Source organism: Trachemys scripta, chromosome 6 (assembly GCF_013100865.1).
Source record: "Trachemys scripta elegans isolate TJP31775 chromosome 6, CAS_Tse_1.0, whole genome shotgun sequence".
Classification (NCBI taxonomy): domain Eukaryota; kingdom Metazoa; phylum Chordata; order Testudines; family Emydidae; genus Trachemys; species Trachemys scripta.
Genome location: NC_048303.1, coordinates 127403821 through 127429262, shown reverse-complemented (window position 1 = coordinate 127429262; position 25442 = coordinate 127403821). Strand labels below are relative to the sequence as shown.

The 25442-nt window shown below is 44.7% G+C and overlaps 1 protein-coding gene across 2 annotated transcripts in view; it reads right to left on the bottom strand.

Moving 5' to 3' along the window:
* Positions 1-24917, bottom strand: part of RAD23B (RAD23 homolog B, nucleotide excision repair protein) — a 62618-nt gene extending 37701 nt beyond the window's left edge. Inside the window, exons 1-2 of one of the 2 annotated variants that reach the window (XM_034773650.1) lie at positions 24759-24917; positions 1233-1314 (exon numbers count right to left, since the gene is read on the bottom strand). In XM_034773650.1, the coding sequence (XP_034629541.1) occupies positions 1233-1314; positions 24759-24824 (148 nt within the window). In that variant the 5' untranslated portion in view covers positions 24825-24917. The remainder of the gene's footprint in view (positions 1-1232; positions 1315-24758) is intronic. The other variant, XM_034773651.1, reaches the window with a different exon arrangement.
* Positions 24918-25442: the final 525 nt, after the last annotated feature.

The following is a 25442-nucleotide window of genomic DNA, read 5'->3' as shown; positions in this document are numbered from 1 at the left end:
GCAGCCCTCCCAGCCGCTCGCTCTGCTGTGCCGGAGGAGGGGGAAATCCCGGACATTGTGAGTGCTTTACAAATTCCCCCCGGACGCTATTTTTAGCACAAAAAGGAGGACATGTCCGGGTAAATCCGGACGAATGGTAACCCTAACAGTGCTGCCAAAGAGACAGAAGAATTTGAGAATCTCAAAAGTGCAGCTACTTGTGTTAAATCCTGTGCTCTGCTGTGTCAGGATTTTTCAGCCCCATAACCAACAGAAGTTTCAGAATTGCATGCAATTTTAAATACATGCATGAGACATTTTATGACGAAAGTTTTCTAGTTAATATATTTAGAAATCCCTCTTTATGAACTGAAGTCAATAAGAACAAATCAGGCAAGACAAGTCCATTTCACTGTCCTGGGGACTTTCCTGACTGTTTGTTATTGTTCTGCCTGACTTAAGCCCTCCAGGACCAGAGATGTGAAGAGAATCCAGAACAGCTGCCTTTACTGTCTCTCCCCTTATCTCAAAGGTGGGGTTTCCAAGTTTAATCTTAATTTTCTATTTCCTTTTTTATTTATGCTAAGCATCCCTAAGTGTTTTTTCTCTTAAGTTACTGACATGTGCACTCAGCCTTAACTCCAATTTAAGGACTTTTTTGCCTCTGAAGGAGAACAAACAGTTTTTCTGAGTTCCAGAAATCCCACCTTGCTGTGTTGGGGAGAGGTCAAGGCAGCTGCTTCCAATATGTTAAGGATATCAACAAGGCTTTTTTGGGAGAAGAAGGAATCTGTGAGAGTATTTTGGTCCTTGAGATAAGTATCCTCTGAACTCAAATGAAGCTATGAGAAGTAAGGAGAGTGGATTCAGACATTTTAAAGCCAAAAGGGACCATTATGCAAGAGGTCAGACTAGATGGTTGTTACATAGCCACTGGATTTCACCAAGCAATTCAGGCATCAAGTATTAAGAATATGATTTTAAACCCTAATGTCTACCTTCCATAGCCAGTTTCTCATTAGTATATACTGTATGTTTCTAGGTGATTGTGATGCACCTGGAAAACTACTGAGAGCTGATCCCAAAATACCAAGAACTCCCTCTGCTGATGAGACAGCTCGTTTTGTTTTTTAGTACTTCTAAAGGCTAAACAAAATCCTAATCCTTGGAACAGGGGGATATGGAGTAAGAGGTCAATGAAAAGCAGAAAGTTTGTCAGTTTCAGATGTAATCTTTACTTGAGAAGATGTTACCTGCATAAATTAGTTTTTGGCCAGCTACTGGAAAAGCATCTTTTCCCTTTTCTGATTCGATCTTCTCTTTCAGCGCCTTCACCTAAAGCACATAATTCTTGTTAGAGGAAAGTAGATTCACACTTCAAATCCCACTAACACTGTGTTTGTTTCAACAGAACAGCAGATACAAATAGACAAAGTGTATTTCAATCCCAGGTTTGGAACATTGTCACAAAACTCAAACTGCCAAAGAGCTTTCCTTCCGGCTTCCTCTTGGAGCAATATTGTTTGAGGGATTTTCTACTAAATCAAATTAGAGTTACAATCCAGTGTCACGTTACAATCACTCCCCTGACAAATATGAAATATAGATCCAGAATTCAATGAAAAGTGAAGATGAGATTTGACGCAGAAAGTGCTCATTAAAGAAATGAGGTATCACGCCTAGTGTGGCCCTTCCCTAAAGCATTTGCTCAGAATACATGGGACAAGCACAGAGTAGACAAGAGATTTAAAAAAATAAATATTCCCCCCCCCCAATAGAATGATGAGCTCACTATCTATAAATTCAGTTGCACTGTCTTCAATCACTGCAGTCACTAAGTGATCTGCTAGAGCAGGGGTTCTCAAACTTCATTGCACTGCGACCCCATTCTGACAACAAAAATTACTACATGACCCCAAGAGGAGGGACCAAAGCCTAAGCCCACCCAAGCCCTGCTGCCCCAGTTGGGGGACCTGTAAGCTGATCACCACTGCCCTGGGCAGCGAGGCTTGGGCGCAGCATGGTAGAGTTCGGGCTTGGGCTTTGGCCCTGGGCCCCAGCAAGTCTAATGCCAGCTCTGGTGATCCCATTAAAACGGGGTTGCAATGCACTTTGGGGTCCTGACCCACAGTTTGAGAACCACTGTACTAGACCACTGTGAGGGGCAAGTTGTCCAGTTTTGCTGCTGACGTTAGATGACTCCTATCCAGAGGGACTATATTCTGGTAGTCATGTGCAAAAGGATCACTAATGACTGTTCAGAATACATAATTAAAGAAATGCTTTTATACTAATGCTCTTAGAATGTTAAATATAAACACTCAAGTGTAGTGTACCCAAAAGCATTTTACATGTGTTGCATTTATCCCTTGACAGTTCACAAGAACCATGACATCTGAAAGTCACACCCATGCATCCACAAACTAACCTAGCTTCTAAAGGATGTCCATACTTGCCTTTCGAAAGTATACAACACGAGCTGGTGCAGGGTCAGTAAAAATAGACACTGGGGTTGAAAAGTGCACAACATGCCTAACCCAGAGGACTATGCTTACTGACCAAGGCAAAAGATACTTGTATCCTAATATCACAATTGAAGTCAATACTACTTGTGCCCTATGTAGCTGCTACATGATCAATATTGTTTAATTTTCAAATGCAGCTTACTACTAATGCTAGCCCAAAGCCGAAATATACTCAAATGCTTGCGATTCAATATCGGATAGATTTCTTAACTTACCTATTACAAAAAGCTGTCAAGTTAACACTGGTGAAATCTGTCAAACATTTGCCCTTACATGTTTCTTGTATCTTTCCTGGCATCACTTTGTTTTGTAGTTCTTCCTGCCTCTCCTCTCCAGTTCCCTAGCCCCCACCCCCCAACTTTGCTTCTTCCATCTTTTTTCTGCTACATTATACATTTTACACACTTACAGTATTTTAACTTTCTCCCAGCTGCCTCTCCCCACAGGGCTTAGAAATGAGAGCCCACTGTCCAAGGGAAACTCACGTGAGAAGTAGCGCCTTCCTCTTTTTCCAGCTGCTGGGGAGAAGACTGTGCTGATATTCCCATTAGACATACTGCCCTGGGACCTATCAGAAGCTCTCTCATATCAGCCTCCCAGCTAATCAGTTGTATTTCTATTGGAAAACCAGCCAGGCTCTTGACTTTGGATCTGTTACAACTCCATGACCTCGACATGGCTTTACCATGGACAGGATTTTCTTTGTTTATAAAGGGCACTCTATTCCCCTCTGAATTTTTCCTGCAATACTATTGACTTGCTGGCAAGCTGCATTACATTTACTTTGGATACAACTGGCATTTTATTATTTAGTGTTTACTCCAAAAAGGCTTTACATGGAGTCCACAAAACCATGACTGTTCAGACGTAAATTCTTCCTAGACTACTTCTTGAGATTGAAAGACATTAAGCTTGTTTTTGAAATATTAACTTAGGCTGTTTCTACACTGCCACTTTCAGCGCTAAAACTTTAGTCATTCAGGGGTGTGAAAAAACACACACACACCCCGTGTGACAAAAGTTTTAGTGCTGAAAAGCGCCAGTATAGACAGCACTTTATCGCCAGGAGATAAAGCTACCACTCCTTGTTCAGGGTGGTTATTTTTTTATCGCCAGGAGAGCTCTCCCCCGGCCATAAAGTGTGACTGCTGCAGCCGTGCTGTAACATGGGCAGTTTAGTCAGACCCTAAGGCCTTGGCTACACGTGCAGCTGTACAGCGCTGTGAGGTAAACCTGTCTTCGTACAGCTGAGTAGGGAAAAGCGCTGCAGTCTGTCCACACTGACAGCTGCCAGCACAGTGGTGTGGCCACACTTGTAACATTTGCAGCTGTGTTGGGAGCGGTGCATTATGGGCAGCTATCCCAGCATTCATGTGGCTGCAACGTGCTTTTCAAAATGGAGGAGGTGGGGTGGATTGTGACAGGGAGTGTGGAGAAAGAGTGCTTTTTGGAGCATGTCAGCTCTCTATTTTGCAAGTTCCGAACTCCCGGCCCCCTGCTCATTCATTCACTCCCTCAAAGCAACCTGCAATCTGTTTGCTTTTCTCTGTGGTACGAGCTTTGAAACCGGCACTTCCGCATTCCTGCAGCCGGTCACAACAATGGAGAGGATTGGCCACTTGACAAGGTGATTAGTACAGTTTACACTCACACCTGTGAGTCGTAGCCACTCCGCTGCTGCAGCTGTTATTCCTCTCGGAGATGTGGAGTACCTGCAGCGGCGTACCCAGGGAGATACAGCGCTGTAAGTGCCCTGCCAGTGTGGACGGGGAGTGAGTTACAGCGCTGGGGGAGGCTTTACAGCGCTGTAACTTGCAAGTGTAGCCAAGGCCTAAGTCTGTATCATTTGTTACCACAATAAACAAACCTGTAAATGTGATCTGTAAGCAAGTTTGATAAAAGTTCTACGGACTGTACAGGCTAAGACTAAAAGCTATCATTAGCAGCTGAACTAATTAGAACTTGGCTGATCGCTGTCACACTCAAACTCAGCCACCACATTCAGTTGCCCTGCCCTTTGACCATGCTATTTCATCTTCCACTTACATGTTTAACACCCATTTTGCAAGGATGCTGTAGATTTTGTCCCCTTCCTTTGGGAGACTAAGGTTTGGTAAGGTTTCTACAGTGGTTTGGTAAGGTGCACAGTATAACTGCTCTGTCACTCTCCCAGTGACAAAATAAAACCACCCCCACCGAGGGGCGGTTGCTTTGTCTACAGGAGAGCGGCACTTTTAGTCCTTAAAACTTTTGTCATTCGGGGGTAGGGGGGTTTCCACACCCCTGAGCAACAAAAGTTAACAATGAAAGTGCAACTCTAGACAAAGTTTAGATCAATGTGCTAATTATGGTCACCAAATAAGAGCAATAGATAGGGTTGTTTTCCAACTAAATTTCAGCTAATGACTTGAACAATGAGTTGAAAACAAGGGTTTTCGCCTTCCTCTGCAGGGGTCACTTGCTGGAAGATTCTCTGCACCTTGAAGTCTTTAAACCATGATTTGAAGACTTCAATGGGTCAGACACAGGTGTGATACAGGAGTGGGTGGGTGAGATTCTGTGGCCTGCATTGTGCAGGAGGTCAGACTAGATGATCATAATGGTCCCTTCTGACCTTAAAGTCTATGATTCTAAAAAGGTGTTTTAAAAAAAATACTGGAGATACCTAAAAAAACTACAAAAAACAACAAGGAGTCCAGTGGCACCTTAAAGACTAACAGATTTATTTGTGCATAAGCTTTCATGGGTAAAAAACCCACTTCTTCAGATGCATCAAAAAAAAAAAAAAAGCACTACCTACCTAACAAAACCACATAGGATGCAGGGCCAAACCACACTCTTCTACACCAGACCACGGATATACTTTTGACTAGACTGAGCCATAAGATATAAAATTAAAAAGTGTTCCACAATTGGTTCACAAGATGTAAATCGACGGTACATTGAAAAAAAGCTGTAAGAGATGTGTCATTACAGTACAATACCAGTCTTGATCTGCTCTTTCAAACTAACTCAAACTTAGGACTTGTCTACACAGGGACATCTAGGAATAAGTTCATCCAAATTAACTAAAAGTGTGAATTTGAAGTGAATTAGTTAAACTGCATTAAATCCATGTGAACACCCTCATTCAGAATCAGAGTGGCCTTAATTTGGTTTAGCTGAATTTACTTCTGAAGACAAATTAAGGCCACTAATTCTGAACTATTTAATGCATTTTAACAAATCCACTTTAAATTCACACCTTCGAATTCAGATTAATCTTTCTGAACATCCCTGTGTAGATAAGCCTATAGGTGTCCATCAGTTTAAAAACAACACATATATTAATTTCTGACATTGTGGGCCATTTTATCCTCAATCATACTTGTGCTACTCCACTGACGTCAATGTGGATGCATCGGTGTAACTGAAGGTCAAATTAAGTCATAAATTAAGAGAATTTTTATTGACCAGCTGAATTTATTACCATTTTATGCAATACTCAAGTTGCTTCCAAAACAGCAATTTCTAAAAATATACACACTTATTTCGATAAACCTAAAGGAACTCAATCACACCCTAAAGAAACACATTTACTTAATGACAGGTTTCAGAGTAGCAGTCGTGTTAGTCTGTATCCGCAAAAAGAACAGGAGTACTTGTGGCACCTTAGAGACTAACAAATTTATTAGAGCATAAGCTTTCGTGGACTACAGCCCACTTCTTTGGATGCATCCGAAGAAGTGGGCTGTAGCCCACGAAAGTCTATGCTTTAATAAATTTGTTAGTCTCTAAGGTGCCACAAGTACTCCTCTACATTTACTTAAGTTTAAAGTGGTTGTTTCTCTCAGGAAAATAACCAGAATTAGAAGTTTTTCTGCTGTTACCAAGTCAGTACAGGTGTAATCTGTCACAAAATGTATTCAGTACAGAAACCAACAGACTTCTGCTGCTAGAAACAGAAGTAAATTCCTTAAGACATTCCAGCTATAATTAGTTTCTGCAACTGTAAACTCCCCTGGTCTTTTGGACTATCAAGCCAAGACTCTCCACACCTGCAGAGGGTTTATGAGTAATGCTAGACTTGTGTCATGGTTGCCATTGATTCTATAATCATGTTTAATTATTTATGACTCGATTTTATATTAAGCCATTTTATCACAGAAATATTAAGCAACTCAAGTTTCACTAAGAGCTACAAAGTTAAATCTTTGAGTAGAGATGAGACAAACAGACAAGTTGCTCAGCGGTACCACCAGATTAGGGGACGAAGTGAAAACTTAACCTTATGACCACTGTTCTCAAAGCACACACCAACCAGGCAGATATCCAGCCTGCTGAGTGAGCATTCTATATAACCCCTTTCCGAAGAGCAAAGCTTGACTCCACCCAATCTAGCAGCCAAATACAGCTATCAACTCTTGAGGACCAAGAAGTGTTTCTCCACTGCTCAGAGTTCCATCCTTTTAATACTTAGGCCATGTCTTCATTACAGCTGCTACAGCAGCACAACTATACCACTGTAGTACCGCAGCATAGGCGCTTCCTACAACGAAGGAAGGGGCTTTTCCATCGCTATAGGTAATTTACCTCACTGAGCAATGATAGCTAGGTCAACTGAAGAATTCTTCTGTCAACCTAGCCACATCTATACTGAGGGTTAGCTTACTATAGCTACAGCTTTGGGGGTGTGACTTTTTCACATCCATGAACGCAATAGCTATGTCAACCTAGCTTTTAAGTGAAGGGCAGGCCTTACACAAATTATTTCGTAGCAAACTGATTTCATTCAGCTAGGGAAGTTTAGAAGGACTGTAGCAAGGTAGCTACTGGCCTCTTCCACAGCTGACAGCTCTTATGATTAGACAGAAGAGTCATGCAGACTGAGGGGAGGCCCCTCACACATACCACTGATTAAAGTAGAACCTATAGCACGTAATAGCCCTTGAATCCTTCAAATCCCCAACTGGAGATGAAGTAATAAGTATGGGAATTCTTCCAATCAGCAAATTTAAACATCCTGAAAACCTGGATTTTGACGCTTTTGAAAGAAGCGCCTCACCCCCTTACCACTGTAATAGTTTGCAACAAATCTAGTTCTTATATTTAATGCATTGCTGATTTTAACTCAGCTCTAATGGTCTAGTGACTCCCCATTAGCTCCACAGCCTCCAACACCCTCAAGGATCCTCATTTATCATCTGCACCTAGTTGCTCTGAAGATATAGAAGTTGAATGTTTTACACAAGGTAAAAATGCTGTTAATGCAAAGTAGGAAGTCAGGAAATGCAAGAGTTAAGGTTCCTAAAGCAACACTACTGTAACTCACAGTAAACATGTCCTTTTTATTCCTGTTTTCTTCTTAAGAATTAAACGTATAATACACAGGTTGTTCAAAATGGTCACATTACTGCTTTACCTTCTGCATTCTGGCTTTCACCCTGCAACCTTAAAAATAAACCAAACTTCATAATGCCATTTTTAAGAGAAATTGTCCATGTTTAATGCAGTTGGCATTTAAGTAGTCCCAATAGGCTGTACTCATGACAGTAAGCTTAATGAAGATGGCAGAGCCAAGTTCATACCTTTCTATGTATTGTTTGGCTGGACACAGCTTCTACAAAGCTAGTGGGGCAGGTATCTTTTGCTTGTGATGGCTCTCTTGGCACTTGATGGCTAGGAACTCATATCTTTTCAAATGAAAACCTATACTGCACAGACCAATCAAAGATTTTGAAGACCCTAAAAATCCACGATTCACAATTCCCTCATGTCGAGGATGAGACAGTTTACAGACGGCTGTGTTTCAATAGACACTTACAGGCATCAGCATACAAACACTACACCCAGTGGATGCCTAAGAACAGCAATGCCTTGACTGTCAGTCTAAGCAGAGAAAATGGGCACTGTGATTTTTGAGGGGGAGCACTGTATCATTAGGATCCAATAAAAATCTTAGATGCCTACATACAAAGCATGCTTATTTATTTTTAAAAAATTGTAAACTGATTGTGCACATGTCAAATGAGCACTATTTACAAACCAAATTTCAAAGTTCAGTTTGCTATTCAAGTTGTAGGAAAGTGCAGCAGTAATTGGAGTTGTGAAAGGCAGAAAGCTGGAGTGCATGAACAGATTTTCCCCCTCAAACTTTTTGTTGTTGTTTTTAACGTCAGCTTTCAGCTGACGCCTTTCAACCTACAGGGATTTCTTTTTGCAAGTCATAAGCGGTGTTCCCTCTAATTTTTCCCTCTAATTTATGTGCATCAATATGGAGGTGATGCATGACACATCACCTTCATATCAGTGCACAAAACAAAATTCATGTGGTGGGGTTGGGGCCAAGGAGTTTGGGGTGTGGGAGGGGGCTCAGGGCTGGGGCAGAGGATTGGGGTGCAGGGGTGAGAGGGCTCCGAGGTGGGGAAAGGATGAGGGGTTTGGGGTGTAGGGGGTGCTCCGAGGATACAGCATGAAAAGAGGACTTCCCCAGCCCTCTCTCCCTGCAGCAGCACCTGGGCTGGCAGGGAGAGGCACCTCTCCCACCGTGGCAGCTCCAGGGCTGGGGCCAAAGGATAGGTGCCTTCCCCCGGCCCCTGCAGATCCAGTCAGGGCTTGGTTCAGGGAGAGGTACCCCAGCCATGACAGGTCTGGGCTGGGTTTGGGGATGGGCACCCCACGACAGCGCCGGGCAGGGCCGCCCGGGTTCAGGCTGGGTCGCCGCGTCCGAGCTGGGCCGCCCACCTCCCAGGATTTCCAATAAGGCCCCAGCTGCGGCTGGGTCTGGGCCGCGGCATCCCTGCCAGATGTAGGGGTGCCCCATCCACAGCAGGTCTGGGCTGCAGCATAGTTGAGGCTGAAGGGCCGCCCCAGTGGCGGGTTGGGGCTGGTGGAGGAGCATCCCTCTCCCGGCCATTTCCCGGGTGGGTTCCCTGAGCACCTGCGTGTCACTAAATAATCTGCAGCACAGTTTACAGGGAACTTAGGTCATAAGTGAGGGACAGTACAGAGTAACAAACTGCTTTGCAGACGTAAGTTTGCAAGCTATGCTTTAATAGATTTTTTGCTCTCCCCTATTTAGAACACCATTTTAGAAACTTCAAGTAAGTTTCCTACTAGCCAACCCACTGTTTGTTTCTGCACTACCACTAAACTGAACTGTCACCATTCCCAGAGGTTCGGCGATGACTATGTAGCAGTAAAGTGACCTCAAATTGTTCACAGGTCTCACAGAAGTAGTGGTTACTTGTTTTTTGTAATCTCACTTGTGACTTTTTAAAAGCAAAAAGTTTTAGTCTGGTGGGAACTGTCATGTTCCTTGTCACAAATAAAAATACCTAGCACACATCCAAGAGCTTCCCAGGATGAATCCTTGGTAAATAATAAGTCAACTACTGATTTAAAAATTGCATTTTACAGTGCTGCTACAAAGTTCAGCGAGAGTCCCAGGCAACCATCTATATTCAAACTAAGATTTTGATTACGCTGAGTTTTTACTTTGCAACTAAATCAGTGCAAGATACTCAGTGTGGACAAAAATTACGTTAATGGCCTGTCTGACTCTAGCTCTTAAGTGGGGCTGGTAGACTGTTTTGAAGTAATCATCACTTTTGTTATTACAAATGTTAAATATTTAAAAGGGATGTCTGGTTTTATTTAATTCAATATGCTGGGAATATTCACTTCATTTGTTTTTTCTACCACCGTTTGATCCACAGTTACTGCAGCGGGGGGAGGGATGGATCAGCGTTTATGGCACACTCATCGGTACCCGGACCAGCTAATGATCAACCAGCAGACCAAATTTGGTGGTGAATCCTGGTCACGTACTACCTGAGGCACGTTGCGCACACGCTAAGACGACGACGCCTGAAGCAGCAGCTTCCAGTTCAAATGGATTGTTAAGTACAGTATCCGTGGATTCAAAGCATATACAAAGTTCTTACGCATCTTATAAGTTCTATAGGTTGCTCACAAAACATTTAAACCAAAGCATTTTATACTTTTTTTGTATTTCACTTTGAACACAAACTAGTGGACTAGTGTCCGCGTTTTGGTTCTCAAGCATTGCCGTCTAGCCTTTGAAAGGGATATTTGCACTGTGATGATTGCTCTATAGTATGTGTTCAAAGTCAGCCCATGCCACCGCTGCTAGACCAAGAAACAAACTGACTGATAGCCTGAAGTGGTAAACTGACCAGTATAACAGGTTTTATTCCCCTCCACCAAGAATACTAAAAGACAATGGACCAACATCTCACTGATCACTAAAATAATCAGTATATTAGTGCAAGGCCAGGTCTACACTAAAAAGTTAAGTCAACCCAGCTACATCGCTCAAAGGTGTGAAAAATCTATGCTCCTGAGAGACACAGTTAAGCCAACCTTTCCCCTAGTGTAGACAGCATTAGGTTGATGCTCCTGCCTCTTGGGGAGGGGAGTTAAGTACAAAAATGGGGGAACCCCTCTCGTCACTGTAACAAGCACTACAGAGGAGCAGCTGCAGCATTTCTAGTGAAGACAACCGAAGCCAACTTCACTGGTAAGGGGATACCTAGCTCCAGCTTTTAGTAGAAGTATCAAAAACCGTCTTGGTTGACATTTGCCTACTTTACAGTAAGGCCTTTTACATGGGACGCCAGGTTTTATTTATCCTCAATTTATATACCACCTCTGGACCAGGAGCAGAATAGCAAACTGCCTTGACAGCTGCATTTAGAGACATGGCAATTCAGTGAGAAAGAACAAAAGTTCTATTAACCCAACCTGGTTCATTAGTTTTGATGTTTCTGCCATGCTCTCATACCAGTAATACATACCTGAGACAATACCAGGACTTTAAAGTCCATTTGCCAGTAGGAAATAGGGTTCTGTCCCTGATAAGCATATGGAGGGTGGGGGAGGGAAGACTAACCCAAATCGTTTTCTTTAAAAAGCTTCTAGACTTCTGTTTGTGAAGCTATGCTTTTGCAGGTGTACCAAATTTAAACTAATGCAGTTCTTCCCTCACAGTTTGCAGAGAATCAGAGGGGTAGCCATGTTAGTCTGTATCCACAAAAACAACGAGGAGTCCGGTGGCACCTTAAAGACTAACAGATTTATTTGGGCATAAGCTTTCGTGGGTGAACCACTTCTTCAGATGCAGAGAGGCAGCTGCAGTGATACTGCTGTCCATAGATTTCTCAAGCAATATCAAGGGGAAATTAACACTTAAGTTTCAATTCTCATTTTCAAAAACCCTATGGGCAGGAATGAAGCCACACAAGTAAGAGTCACATCAACGTCACCCTGCTGATGACAGGAAAAAGCTCTGAGCATTACAGGCAAGCACTGAAGTTATTTGAGAGAGAAAAGGCTAAAAAAAAAAAAAACCCAGAACCCAGGAAAGGGGGTAGAACAGAGGTCTATTTGCCCAGTAGTCAAGACTAAGGTGGGTGTAAGATTTCTTCTTTCAGAAGAAGCAGGGGTAGATTTGAGATTTCAGACACCTGCTAGCCAAAAGCTGATACACGAGATAAAGAGTCAAGTTTCTATTTGCCTTCCCAATACCTGAAAGTTTGTGGAGGATTGGCACAGCAGGACAGAAGAGAAGAGAATTTCTCACTGCTAGACCTTGAGCGTATCTGGGTAGACAGTTTAGACCTCTCACAGGTAGGTCTGATACGTTTTTCAAAGCACTGGTCTACATTCCCAACATTTTCACCTTAGCAAAATCAACAGTAATGGGTCAGCAAGCTCCTCAGCCAGCTCTTCTAAACTCTTGGATGCAAATTATCTGGACCTGCTGATTTATAACAATCTAACTTCAGTAGCAGCTGTTTAACATCCTCATGAATTACTACTGGAATAGAAAGCGTCATTATATGATACAACTATATCACCTGGACTTTTTCCCAAATAACGAACGGAAATATTCATTGAACATTTCTGTTTTGTTAGCACATAGCCACCAAAAGTCTGTAGTAAAGTTAGCTTGATAGTTAATTGCCCATGCTCTGAACTTCATCCAAGGAAAGGTGTGATCATTGAAAGGAGTATAATATAAAATACAAAACTTAAAAAAAAAAAAAAAAAATCACATTCTAGTTTAAGAAGTTAGGGTAGGCATACAAAATTATTAGAGAGGGTGTAAACATGTATGTTATAAAATAGCTGAGTCCCCAGTACTTCAGAGATAATAAATAATCCTATAAGGCCACATTGTAATGTATCCAAACAAAATTAGTGGTGAGCATATTCTGGCATTTCATGCAGTCTTAACATTCCCTTAATGAAGACTTATGGAATACAATATATTTATATTAAGAAATGCCACAGAATACGGAGGAGGATTAGAAAACCAAAGAGAACTGGATTTTACCCTTCCCTAGCCTGAGAACTCAAACTGTGGCTATAAGACTGGAAGCAAACAGAATTTCCAAATAAAAGCAAAATGTGCTTTACAGAAAAATACAAGTTTGACTTCTCAAAAGGATGTCACACCTTGCCCACAGATCTTAATTTGGAGGAAAGCATGACAAATTATGAAGCAAAAAATTACACTACTAAATGTTTATTCTGACAGTGTAGAATTTTGAAGTTACTATTTTTGCAGAGTTATCCACTGAGTATCAAGAAGCAAAGTAAAAAGAATGAGGAGTACTTGTGGCATCTTAGAGACTAACAAATTTATTTGAGCATAAGCTTTCATGGGCTAAAACCCACTTCATCCAATGCATGGAGTGGAAAATACAGTAGGAAGATATATATGAAAATATATATCTTCATATACAGGGGACATGAAAAAATGGGTGTTGCCATACTAACTATAACGAGAGTAATCAGTTAAGGTGGGATATCAGCAGGAGGGGAAAAAACATTTTTTAGTGATATCAGGATGGCCCATTTCCAACAGTTGACAAGAAGGTGTGAGTAACAGTAGGGGGGGAAAAAACACATGGGGAAATAGGTTTTACTTTGTGTAATTACCCATTCACTCCCAGTCTTTATTCAAGCCTAATTTAATGGTGTCCAGTTTGCAAATTAATTTCAATTCTGCAGTTTCTCATTGGAGTCTGTTTTTGAGGTTTTTTTGTTGGAGTAGTGTGACTTTGAGGTCTGTAATCGAGTGACCAGGGAGGTTGAAGTGTTCTCCGACTGGTTTTTGAATGTTGTAAATAAGGAAGGCCCTTACACTTCACAGCTTCCCCAACTATTTGTGCAGTAGCAGTTAAAGGAGCAATGTAACTAGCCTTTAAAGGGGAAACAAGATGCCACATAGCAACTGAAAAGTGATAAAAGACATCAGGGATGAAGGACACGCAAGTACATCTTCTTGCCTAGAAAAGGAAAATAGACAGGTTTGAATTCTGCACAGCTTCATAAGAACATTTTTCCTCCAACCAATGTGAACATTAGTCCCCTCATAGGCAGATCATTCTTGTGTTTCTGCTAGCATGTCTGGAAAAGTAACTTGTGAATGAACCACATATTTGGAGTGGAGAAAGCCACAAAGGACAAAAATAGTTGTATAGAGGTAAGGATGCCTTTCAACTGTTCTTCCCAATTATGGAAGTTTAATTTTAGATTCATATCTACTTCTAAACAAAGGGCTCTTCTCTTTCGCTACTGTAAAGTTGTGAGAGAAGGTTTGACATGTGAAATAGTGGTGATAGAAATCTAAGAGAGCAAACACAGCAACTCCACATTAGAGTGTTCAGCACTTATTCTTGTGCCCATTTTTAGGCCTGACAGTTTGAGATGTTTGAAGGAAGCTGATCTTGCACTTTTCCCTCCTGTCTGTACATAACACCCACTTCTCCTTCTAACCCGCACTTGAAATCCATTAACCCTCACACTTCAGTTAAATGAGGCTACTAGTGCAGTAGGCGTTTTCCTGGCACAACCCCCTACCTCACCTAGCAAGATTTAATTGAGTCCTCAAGAAATATGCACTTTCTTCCATCAATGTAGCGACCATCGGGGGGGAGGGGGCAGGCGAAGATGGGGACAGCAACAAAAAAATCCCTTCTGTTCCTGTAGTACGTGCGCTACAACAGCATAGCTGCAGCGGTGCTGCTGTAGTGTAGATATACCCTTATTGTTTAGAATTAACAAGACCTTCATGACAGTTTTTAGAGACAGTTTCAAGCAATTAATTAGTTTAGAGACTATATCACAAGAATTTTGCACCATGGGCTCTACATAATGAGATCCCAAGATTATCACTCTGAAGCCTAGAAAGTCTGTTGATACTGTATTAAATGATGGAAACAGCTACAAGCATGATGGAAACGTTTTTTGTTAAGAATAATGCCATGCCAAGAGTCCTAGACCATTGTGATATCAGAGGTAGGCAACTCAATCACTACCTTTACTCCACAGCTAATTGGGATGCAACAATTTCATTAGTTGTAAGAGAGGCTGCATAGATGGTGGATTACTTGGCCCAACTACCACACTTCTGCAACAGCACACTCACACACTTGTTGAAGGGGAAGAAACAACAATTAAGAGGATGAGGTGCTGGTCCAGTAGTCTAATAGGAACACTTCAAAGTTGAGGACCAAATACTCATTTCAGGTACTACAGAAGGATGTGCAGCAACGCAGGCTACCAGTGCAAATACGCACCCAGGGGTCAGGCAGGCTTGTGAAGCCTGCACCATCAGGTCCTCACTGCCATACGTTTAGTGAGCTGCCAAGATTAAAGCTGGTGCAAGTATATCTACACTAGCTGCAAATCACACTCATGACTTCAGTGTAGACAGAGTATCCACCACTAATCTTCCTCAGCCAAAGGGGAAATTGCAGCAACAGAGAAAAAGGAAAGAAGGATCTCAAAAAGGACACTGACAAAACAAAGCAGGTAATGAAAAAAAGCCTACCTTGATAGCCAAGGCCTCAATTGTTTATTGAATGGTAGCTGGAACTTCAGCTCCAATATCTTACTCAATCCCTTCCCTCCCTTCCCTCACCAGCTTACTGCTAGTTTCTCAAGAGAAGTTAAATCCCAAAGCAGTAAAGTCAAAACAACATAGGGCTTAAAACTAATGACTAGTCTGCCAACCCATATGAATTTATATTACCTAAAAATAAAGAAGTTAGATGACTTCGGGCCTAGTGGTTCCTGCTGGTACTAGAAAATTAAATTAAATCATTGAAACTAGAAGGTATGTTGCAGACTTAGTTGTAACAATCCACTTACATAAGAACGGCCACACTGGGTCAGACCAATGGTCCATCTAGCCCTGTATCCCGTCTTCCACTGACAGTGGACAGAGCCAGATGCTTCAGAGGAAATCAATAAAAGAGGGAAATTATGGAGTGATCTATACCCTGTCCTCCAGCTTCTGGCAGTCACAGGTTATGGAACACTCAGGACAGGGGTTTGCATCCCTATGGATAATAGCCATTGATAGACCTAACCTCCATGAACCCATCTAGTTTTTTTTAACCCAGCTATAATTTTGGCCTTCACAAGTTTCACAGGTTGTCTGTGTGTTGTGTGAAGTAATACTTCCTTATATTTGTTTTAAATCTGTTGCATATTAATTTCATTGGTGACCCCTGGTTCTTGTGCTATATGAAGGGATCAATAACACTTTCTTATTCACTTTTTCTACAGTTAGTGATTTTATAGACCTCTTATCTCCCTCCTTAGTCCTCTCTTCTCTAAGATGAAGAGTCCCAATCTTTTTAATTTCTCCTCTTATGGAAGCTGTTCCATACTCTTAATCAGGCCTGCATAACATATGGCCCGCAGCGGGTGAGTAGGCAAGCGGTGGGGTGGGGCCAGCCAACGGCTGGCTGGCAGGTGGGCAGTGAGGGTGAGCCAGCGGCAGAAGGTAAGAGGTCAGCAGAGGGCAGGCAGGTGAGCTGGCGGCGGGAGGAGCAGGCAAGGCGGCAGCAGACAGGCAGGTGAGCTGGCGACCAGGGGTGGGGGGGCAGAACGACGAGCCGAGCAGGTGGGCAGTGGGGGATGGGGGAAGAAGGGGAGCGGAGGAGGCGAGTGGGCGGCAGGGGGAGGGAGGTGAGTAGGCGAGCCGGGGGTGTGTGGAGTGGGGGGATGACGAGTTGAGCGAGCGGGCAGTGGGGGGGGGGGGCTTTATACTTGGGAGGGGGGGTGAGGAGGCGAGCGGCGAGCCAGTGGCTGACCTGTTCTACTGATCTTGTCTCTCATAAAAATTGGTTCTTTTTGCTGCTTTTCTCTGGGCTGGGGGTTGTCCCAGTGCTGCAAAGAGGGTGTTCCCAAAGGAAGGTGCTTGCTTCTAAACCCCAAGGCCATCAGTATGTCTGCTCTTCTCTAGTCAGCTCACTTGACAAGTTTGATTGTTCTTGGTCTGGCTCCCAGCCCCTCTCCAAGTGTTGCAGCTGTCTGGAGGTGCCTGCCTTCCTCATTCACACCTCATTAATTCAACAGGGCAACTGATTACAAAGTGGGGGGAAGATTTTATTCTACTTCTAGCTAAAAGACCTTTTTCTTTTACCTTAATTATACTACCTTAGGGACCCGCTATAACATATTACCAAGGTTCAATACTGCTGTTTCGGCGGGGCGGCGCCAGGGAAGGAGGGTTTGTTTCCACGGGGCAGGCGGTGCTGGGGGGGGGAGGTTGTTTCCGCGGGGCTGGGCAGCACTGAGGTGGGGGTGGGGGGGTGTTTCGGGGAGGCTGAGCGGCGCTGGGGGAGGTGGGTTTCAGCCCTCAGCTGTTTTCTTTGGAGTAATATGGCCCACGCTGCTTTACGAGTTGTGCAGGCCTGCTCTTAATAATCTTCATTGCCCTTCTCTGTACCTTTTCTAATTCTAATATCTTTTCTGAGATGGGACGACCAGAACTGCACACAGCATGCAGATATTTTCTGTCTTATTATCTATCCCTTTTCTAATGGTTTCTAACCTTATCTTTTTTGACTGGTGTTACACATTGAGCAGATGTTTTCAGAGAACTATCCACAATGACTCCAAGATCTCTTTCTTGAGTGGTAATAGCTAATTTAGATATTATCATTTTGTATGTATAGTTGGGATGATTTCCAATATGCACTACTTTACATATATCAACACTGAATTTCATCTGCCATTTTGTCATCCAGTCACCCAGTTTAGAGAGATCCCTTTAACTCTCTGCAGTCAGCTTTGGATCTATCTTGAGTAATTTTGTATCAACTGCAAAATTTGCCACCTGTTTACCCACTTTTCAGGATTATTGTTGAATAGCACAGGTCCCTGTCCAGCTCTTTGGAGGACTCCGCTATTTAACTCTCTCCATTGTTTAAACTGACCATTTATTCCTACCTTTTGATTACCATCTTTTTAATCTGTTACTGATCCATGACTGGACCTTCCCTCTTATCCCATGACTGCTTACTTTGCTTAAGAGTTTTTGGTGTGGGACCCTGTCAAAGGCTTTCTGAAAGTCCAGTTACACTATATCCACTAGATAACCCTTTGTCCACAAGCTTGTTGATACCCTCAAAGAATTCTAATAGATTGGTGAGGCACAATTTCCCTTTACAAAAGCCATGTTGACTTTTCCCCAATGCATCATGTTCATCTATGTGTCCGATAATTTTGTTCTCTACTCAGTTTCAACCAATTTACCTGGTAATGAAGTTAGGTTTCTTAGCCTGTAATTGCTAAGATAGCCTCTGAAGTTTTTTTTAAAAAATGACATTACATTAGATCCGTCACATAAGAGGCTCTATTCAGCAGCACAGCTTCAGTTTCAGCATGCCACATTATATTCCCTTTTGGTTTAAAATTGCCAACTTTTCCCTTTGAAGATTTATTGGAATGGAAAGAAAATGCTTGACTTTTCTAGCACACCATAAGAAATGAAAGTAGCAGAACTGCAGTATTTACTTTTATGTCATAACACCACAACTTGGCTGTTGAGTCAAGAAGCGTGCCCTGCCACGCTAGCAAGCGTAAAGCATACTACGGCACTGGAGCTGGTGCCAATGTTTAGGAAAGAGCTAATGACAAGTTAAGATAGATGAATGGATGAATAGGGATACTCCCAAACCTTAGGCTTGGCCTAAACCTAACATTTAGATCAACCTAGCTAACACTTTCTGTCACTAAGTGTCTACACAGTGGTGATCTGTGCCACTGTAGTGCTTGTAGTGTAGATCTGCTCACAAGGTGATCTGTTAAAACTAAGGGCAAGTCTAAAATTTAGACAATTCAAGCAGATTATTTTGGAAAAATTACATTTATCACTCATTTTATTCTTGAATACGGAACAAATGCCAAGTCACAAAAATCAAGTGTTTAGGGCTTGATGCCACGCCTGTTGATTTCAATGGCAAAACTGCCACTGACTTCAGTTAGGGCACAATTGTGCTTTTAAGTGCTGTGGCCTTCCCACTTCATTAACTGCTTTTAAACAGTCTTTAGCAAAACTTCTGAAGTACTGAAGAGATTAGAAACTGATGGGACCAATACGTCTTTCAGTCTCAAACTTGCATATAAATCCACTTGTAAAGTTTCAACCACCCAAAAGATTATTTGGTTTAGTAACATTATCTGATTCACACATTTTACATTACCACTACAAGACAGACCTCAGAAAAGAACCAGAGTTACGTTTTGGGATTCCACCCATATATGTGTTTGCGATTACATCACCAGAACAGTATCAGAGGGGTAGCCGTGTTAGTCTGGATCTGTAAAAAGCAACAGAGAGTCCTGTGGCACCTTTAAGACTAACAGATGTATTGGAGCATAAGCTTTTGTGGGTGATGCATCTGACGAAGTGGGCATTCACCCACGAAAGCTTATGCTCCAATACATCTGTTAGTCTTAAAGGTGCCACAGGACTCTGTTGCTTATCACCAGAAAAAGCATTTCAGATTTGTCAGATTCTACCTCGGCTCTGTGCTCCTCTGACTGACAGGTTTTACCCACACGCTTCACTGTGAGCCTGCTGCCTTACTCCCCACCCCTCAAAATCTCCCTTCCCTTCCCTGCTAGAGTAGTCACCTTCCCTGCTAGAGTAGTCATTTCTTCCTATCACTCTCCAAGAGCTGTATATCATCCTTGATGGAGCACTACCGATGTTGACTCAATGAAACCCTACATGCAACACCATCATCCCCACTGTAGCTTTTCCCCCTTCCTCCTCCCATTGCAGCTTCAATGGAACCTGCTTCATGTCCAGGATTCCTTCTTTGTTAGAACCTACCCTCCAAGCAGATTCCGTAATGCTAAAATTTGAGAGGCTGAAGCTATGTGCCATCTCAGATACAGCTTTCAACATCACCACAGATATCTGTTATGAACAGGGCTTTTTGATGTGAACATACAGCCATATATACTCGTTCATAAGCCGAATATTTTTTAGTAAAAAAGGGAAGTACCAGAGAAGGGGGGGGGGGTCGACTTATGAACGGGTATAGAGAGGGAGAGGTGGGACACAGTCCCTCCCCCTCAACAGAGGGAGCAAGGAGAGGCAGCACAGTCAGCAGAGCCAGAAGGGAAGAGGCAAGGCCAGAGTCTCTCTGCTTCCGGCCACGTTGTTCTCCCCCCAGCCTCCGAAGCAACCGCCTGGCCCGGCCCGCCGGAGCAGGCTGCGCGGCCGCTCCAGCCAGGCCAGAGACATCCTCCCCTAGCCCTCTCCAGGTAAAGTGGGAAGGGATGGGGAAAGTGTAGGGGTCTCGGGCTAGGGGTGGAGTCATGTGGGGGGTGGTCACAGGGGTTACTCCCTTGACGCCCAGCTTTTCCCCCCCAAAAAATTTCCCCACCAGTTGCTGTCCCGGCCCGTCAGGGTAAGCAGCTGGCACACGAGGACACTTTGTTTACTTAGGTTTACCTCTGTGACTGCAAACGGAGGTAAACAACCCATCTTGGCCCACCAGCAGCTTATCCTGATGGCTCAGGAGCCAAAGTTTGCTGACCCCTGAATTATAGGGTCGCTTATGAACGGGTCATAAAAATTTTCCACTTTTACTTATCCATCCTGGGAAGGTCGGCTTATAAACGAACCAGCTTATGATCAAGTATATACGGTAGTTATATTTATATTTTACTGTTAAAATTAACATGAACACCAAATTTGTCCTAAAGTTGTTTTTAAAATAGCTTCCACAACTTTTTTTTAAAAAGACATTTCTTAAACAAACAGGCATTCCTTGAAGAATGCTAGCACAGGAGAATCCAGACAATGTTAACTAGACACTGTTGGAAGAAGAGTGACATTTTTGGCATTTCTCTAAGCTTAGAACAAGAGATTTAGTTCAATAGCCTAGTAAAATATAAGTTAAACATAACTTAACTAAGTTGAATTATTGAGGCCAGCATTCAACATATTAGGGAAGCTTAAGAACATTTTACCCAACACTGCTGTATATTTAAAAGCATGCTATTCCTGGGCGACATCAACTGCACCTTGGTCTAGGCATTCCCAACAACATAACACCTTTCAAAAACTGTCGATTGTCATGACTGTCTTTCAGTCACAGGCAAGAACTCCTTTGCTAGACAGTACTGCAAAAGTCTCAGGTAGTGGGAATTATTTCAGCCTGTGGTCCTCTAGTGCATTCACCATTTCAATCAAAGGTTGTCAGTAAACAGGAGTACCAACTACTATATAAACAGAGGCTTTTGTTCATCCTGAACCAGCCAGAATGCATTACAAGTATTCAGCCAGCAAAACTTAGACTCCACCTGCTCCAACTGGCAAAACAATTTTCCATAGAGAATGAGGGGTGTAAATATGATCTTTACACATTTGTTCCAGAAGTTGACTGCCCAAAATCCAGAGGCCAGAACAAAGCATGGCAAGTATTTCCCCTCAATGCAGACTCTACAGAACTTCTCCAACCATGAGGCCTTTAGCCAAAACTTTCTTAAACCAAGTATTATACCAGATGAGATTTTCTATAGTTTCTACCTGATAAATTCAGAAGTGTACCTCCATGGACACAAGACAGGTCCTGATTCAAGTCTAGTAATTAGAAAGTGCAAGTTCAGACCATGCTAGTACTTTAAAAAAAAAAAAAAGTACCACCAACATCTAACTCAGGACCATAGCAACAACACTCAATCACTTGGTTATGTGAGCCTGTTCTTTTATAAGGGAGATATTGTCAGAATTTTATGCAAAATGCTGAAATTGTTACTGAATTTGGGCTTATTTTAATATAAAATATAAATTGCGTTGTTTCATGTTCTGAGTGGAAAGTATACTTAAATATTTTCCAGACTTCTGATGGTTGAATACTTCTAATGACAATCTGTAGTGTTTCTTACTTTGCACTCAACATCAGTTTTTGTTTGTTTTTCTTTTAAGCTTGACTTGTATAAGAAAAGTTAAAGAAGTGGCCATAAATTGCTAGAATAGTAGGAGGTTTAAAACATAAGTTTCCTGAGCCTATCTTAACTAGATAATTTTGGCCATGTCACAGTACAGGGCAGTGCTCCAAGTAATCAAACCTACCTTTAGCATTGAGCACATGGAAACAGTGAATTGACTAAATGTAATATTTCAAAAGCTCCCAGGAGTTAACACATTTTGATTCAACACAAGTCTAACATTTGGTTTGGGCACTAGTACACTTAGTGCTATAAAGGGCCATTTTCAAAATTAGACTGAAAAGGAACATCCAACCAATAAAACAGCTTTGAAACCAAAATTATTAACAAGCCTGTTTTAAAGGATTTGGTGATTTAAACTGATTTTGCTTTTTTAACACAGGCCTCATGAGCATGGTTTTTTTTATAAAGTTGGCATTACAACTGTAGCATCAACTGTTTGGCATACTTTTTCCAACAAGTTTCTACTGAATTTGCTAGTTTTAATACTCCAACCCTATTGCTGCAGAGTTACCAAGATCATGGTTTCATGATAAATAATTTGACATAAGATATCCAAAAAAAATCTTGTCATATTTTTAGCCATAATTCTACTGAATCATTGTGTGTATACAAAGCCCCATATCTACTGGAGCAAGTTCTTTGCTCAGTTACACTTATGCAGCGATCCAATGTTTGTTAATTGGAGAAACCATTCTACTTCCCCCTCCTCCAACACCTAGCCTAGGGGTGGGGAACCTACAGCACGTGGGCAGGATCTGGTCGACTGCTTCATTTTAACTGGCGTGTGGTAACTTTCTGCGCAACAGGCCAGAAGCCCTGAGCTTCGGCGCCTCCCCCATTCCAAGGGACTGGAGCCATGAGCGCCAGCTCACCCCACTGTGGGGCGGAAGCTGGGGTTGCCAGGCCATTAAAAGTCTGGTGGGCTCTGCACAGCTCCCAGAAGCTACCAGCATGGTCCCACTGCCCCTGCTCCTAGGGGCCATCAGCACGCTGTCCCTGCCCCCAGCGCCAGCTCCAGAGCTTCCACTGGCCAGGAACGATGGCCAATGGGAGCTGCAGGGGGACACCTGCGGGCAGCTCACACAGCCACCTGGCTGCGCCTCTGTCTAAGGGTCGGACATTGGCGGCCGCTTCTGCAGCAGCATGGAGCCTGCCTTAGCCCTGCTGTGCCACCAACTGGGAGCCATCTGAGGTAAGCACCACCTGGCTGGAGCCCACACCCCAAACTCCCTGCCCTAGGTCGGAACCCCTTCCCACACACTAACTCCCTCCCAGACCCTGCACCCCCACCCCCTTCCCCAGGTCAGAACTACCTCCCACACCTTAACACCTTCCTGGAGCCCACACTCTGAACCTCCTCCTGCACCCCAACCCACTGCCCCAGCCCTGAGCCCCCTCCCACAACCAAACTCCCTCCCGGAACCCACACCCCAACTCCCTGCCCCAGCCCTGAGCCTGCTCCCGCACTGCAAACCACTTGGCCCCAGCCCAGAGCCCCCTCCTACATCCCAAACCCCTCATCCCCAGCCCCACCCCAGAGCCTGCACCCACCAGTCGAAGCCCTCTTCCCTCCCACACCCAACCCCCGTCCCAGCCTGGAGCCCCGTCCCACACCCTGAAACTCTCATATCTGGCCCGAACCCGGAGCCTAGGGGAAGCCCCGAGCCTCTGCACCCCCCTACGGGGCTGTGTGAGCCGCAAATGATTTTTTTATGTGGGTCAGTGCCCCAATAGAAAAAAAGGTTCCCCACCCCAACCTAGCCAATACTTTTTGCAGTCTCACATGCACAGCTTGTGTGGCTGGCAAACCTCCCCCTCTAATCCTCTCCTTTTGCTGAGGTTTCCTAGGACCTCAGAACTGCTCCAATTCACTCAATATGATGAACAGGGGAGAAGGGAAATAAGAAGAGAGAAAGCGGCTCCCTGGGTAGGGATTAATTATAAAGGCTAGTGTTTTAAGCCTGTGAAGGACTCCGCTGGGTAGATTTCAATTAGACATTCACAATCTCTCTCAGCCAACTTGTCTAGACCCAAGCACCCCTGTGAGCAAGCTACAGCTACCCTTCACAACACTCAATTATCTTTTCTTTTTCGTGGGGAGGGAGGGGTGTTTAAACAATCAGACCTAGGGAAATAGCGAGGCACAGAGGTCTTTCCATGGTTTCATTACCCAGCCCTAATGGTCAAGGCCTGGGGAAGATCCACTGAAATCCCAGTGGGGTGTTAGAAGATGGCAGTAGGTATGGGTGTAACATGGGGAAACTAGCTGTAAGAGGCTGCACCCACACTCTTCTCTAAGTTTAAAAGGCAAGGTAGTGCACTTCCAAGGTTGGAGAGAGTTTAAGTACCTAACCCTCATTTTAGTTACACACACACTCTCCCCCCACCTTTAATATCAATGCGCCTACATCAGGCCCACTGGACTTTGCAGTAGCACCCGTCCCCCAGCACTCACTGGGACTGTCAATAGAGTCACCCCACACATGCACCCCCACAACAGAGCAGCCACTGAAACTCTAGGGAACCACTAGAATCATTCCTCCCCCCCCCACACACACACACGTTTCTGTTACGGGAAGCAGGGTTTCAATTCACACCCAGCACAGCCACCCCCCCTCAAACCACCCCCCCATACACAAACTTCCCACGAGAGACGTGCAGCCCCTACAACCCGCCCCCCAGGGCAGGCAATGAAGTCTCCCCACAGGCACCGAGCCCAGCAGACACACACAGGCCTCACCCAGCAGAGACGCACCAGTCACCCTAACGCCACCCACGCCCTGCAAAAAGGGTCACCCCCATTCCCAAACGGGGGCAGCTGCTAGCCACCCCCACAGCCCCCACCCCCGGCCTGCCCACCCCCGCGCCCCACAGCCTCCCCCCTCTTCCCCAAAGGGGCCTACACCCCGCCCGCCCGCCGGGAGCGCGGCCGCCGCCTCCCCGGCCCGGCCCGGCCCGCCCCGCCCCGCCGCGCACCGTCTCCTCGGGGTCGATGTCGATCTTGAAGGTCTGCTGCTGCAGGGTTTTCAGGGTGATCTGCATGGCGAGGGCGCCGCCCCGGAGCTCGGCCGCCCCGCGCTCGCGGCCTGCGCCTCCCGGACCCGCTCGCGCCGCCTCGGCCCCGGGGCCGCTCACTCCGCTCGGCGCGCGGGGGGAGGGGGGGGAGGGGAGTCGGGAGAGGCGCGGGGGCGCGCGTGCGGGCGGGCGGGGGAAAGGCTCTCGCGGCTCACAGCCTGGCCGCCGCCATCATGACTCGCGTCCGCAGCCCCCTGCACAAGATAGGGGGAGGGGAGAGGGGCAGGGACGCTCCGTGCGCAGGCGCGGGAGGGGAAAGGCGGGTGACGGCCGCTGCGCATGTGCGGGGAGGGATTCAGCTGGCGGGGGAGAAGCTGCTGGGTAGGGAGGGGGCGGGGTCTACCTGGGGGAAGGGGCTGCTCGGGGGCAGGGTTTGGGTTGGGACTGTTGAGGAGCGGGGTTAGGGTTGGGTTGGGACTGTGAGGACTGGGATTGGGGGAAGGGGCTGTTGGGGGGCTGGGTTAGGGTTGGGTTGGGACTGTGGGGGGCTGGGATTGGGGGGAGGGGCTGTTGGGGGGCTGGGATTGGGGGGAGGGGGGCTGGGTTAGGGTTGGGTTGGGACTGTGATGGGCTGGGATTGGGGGG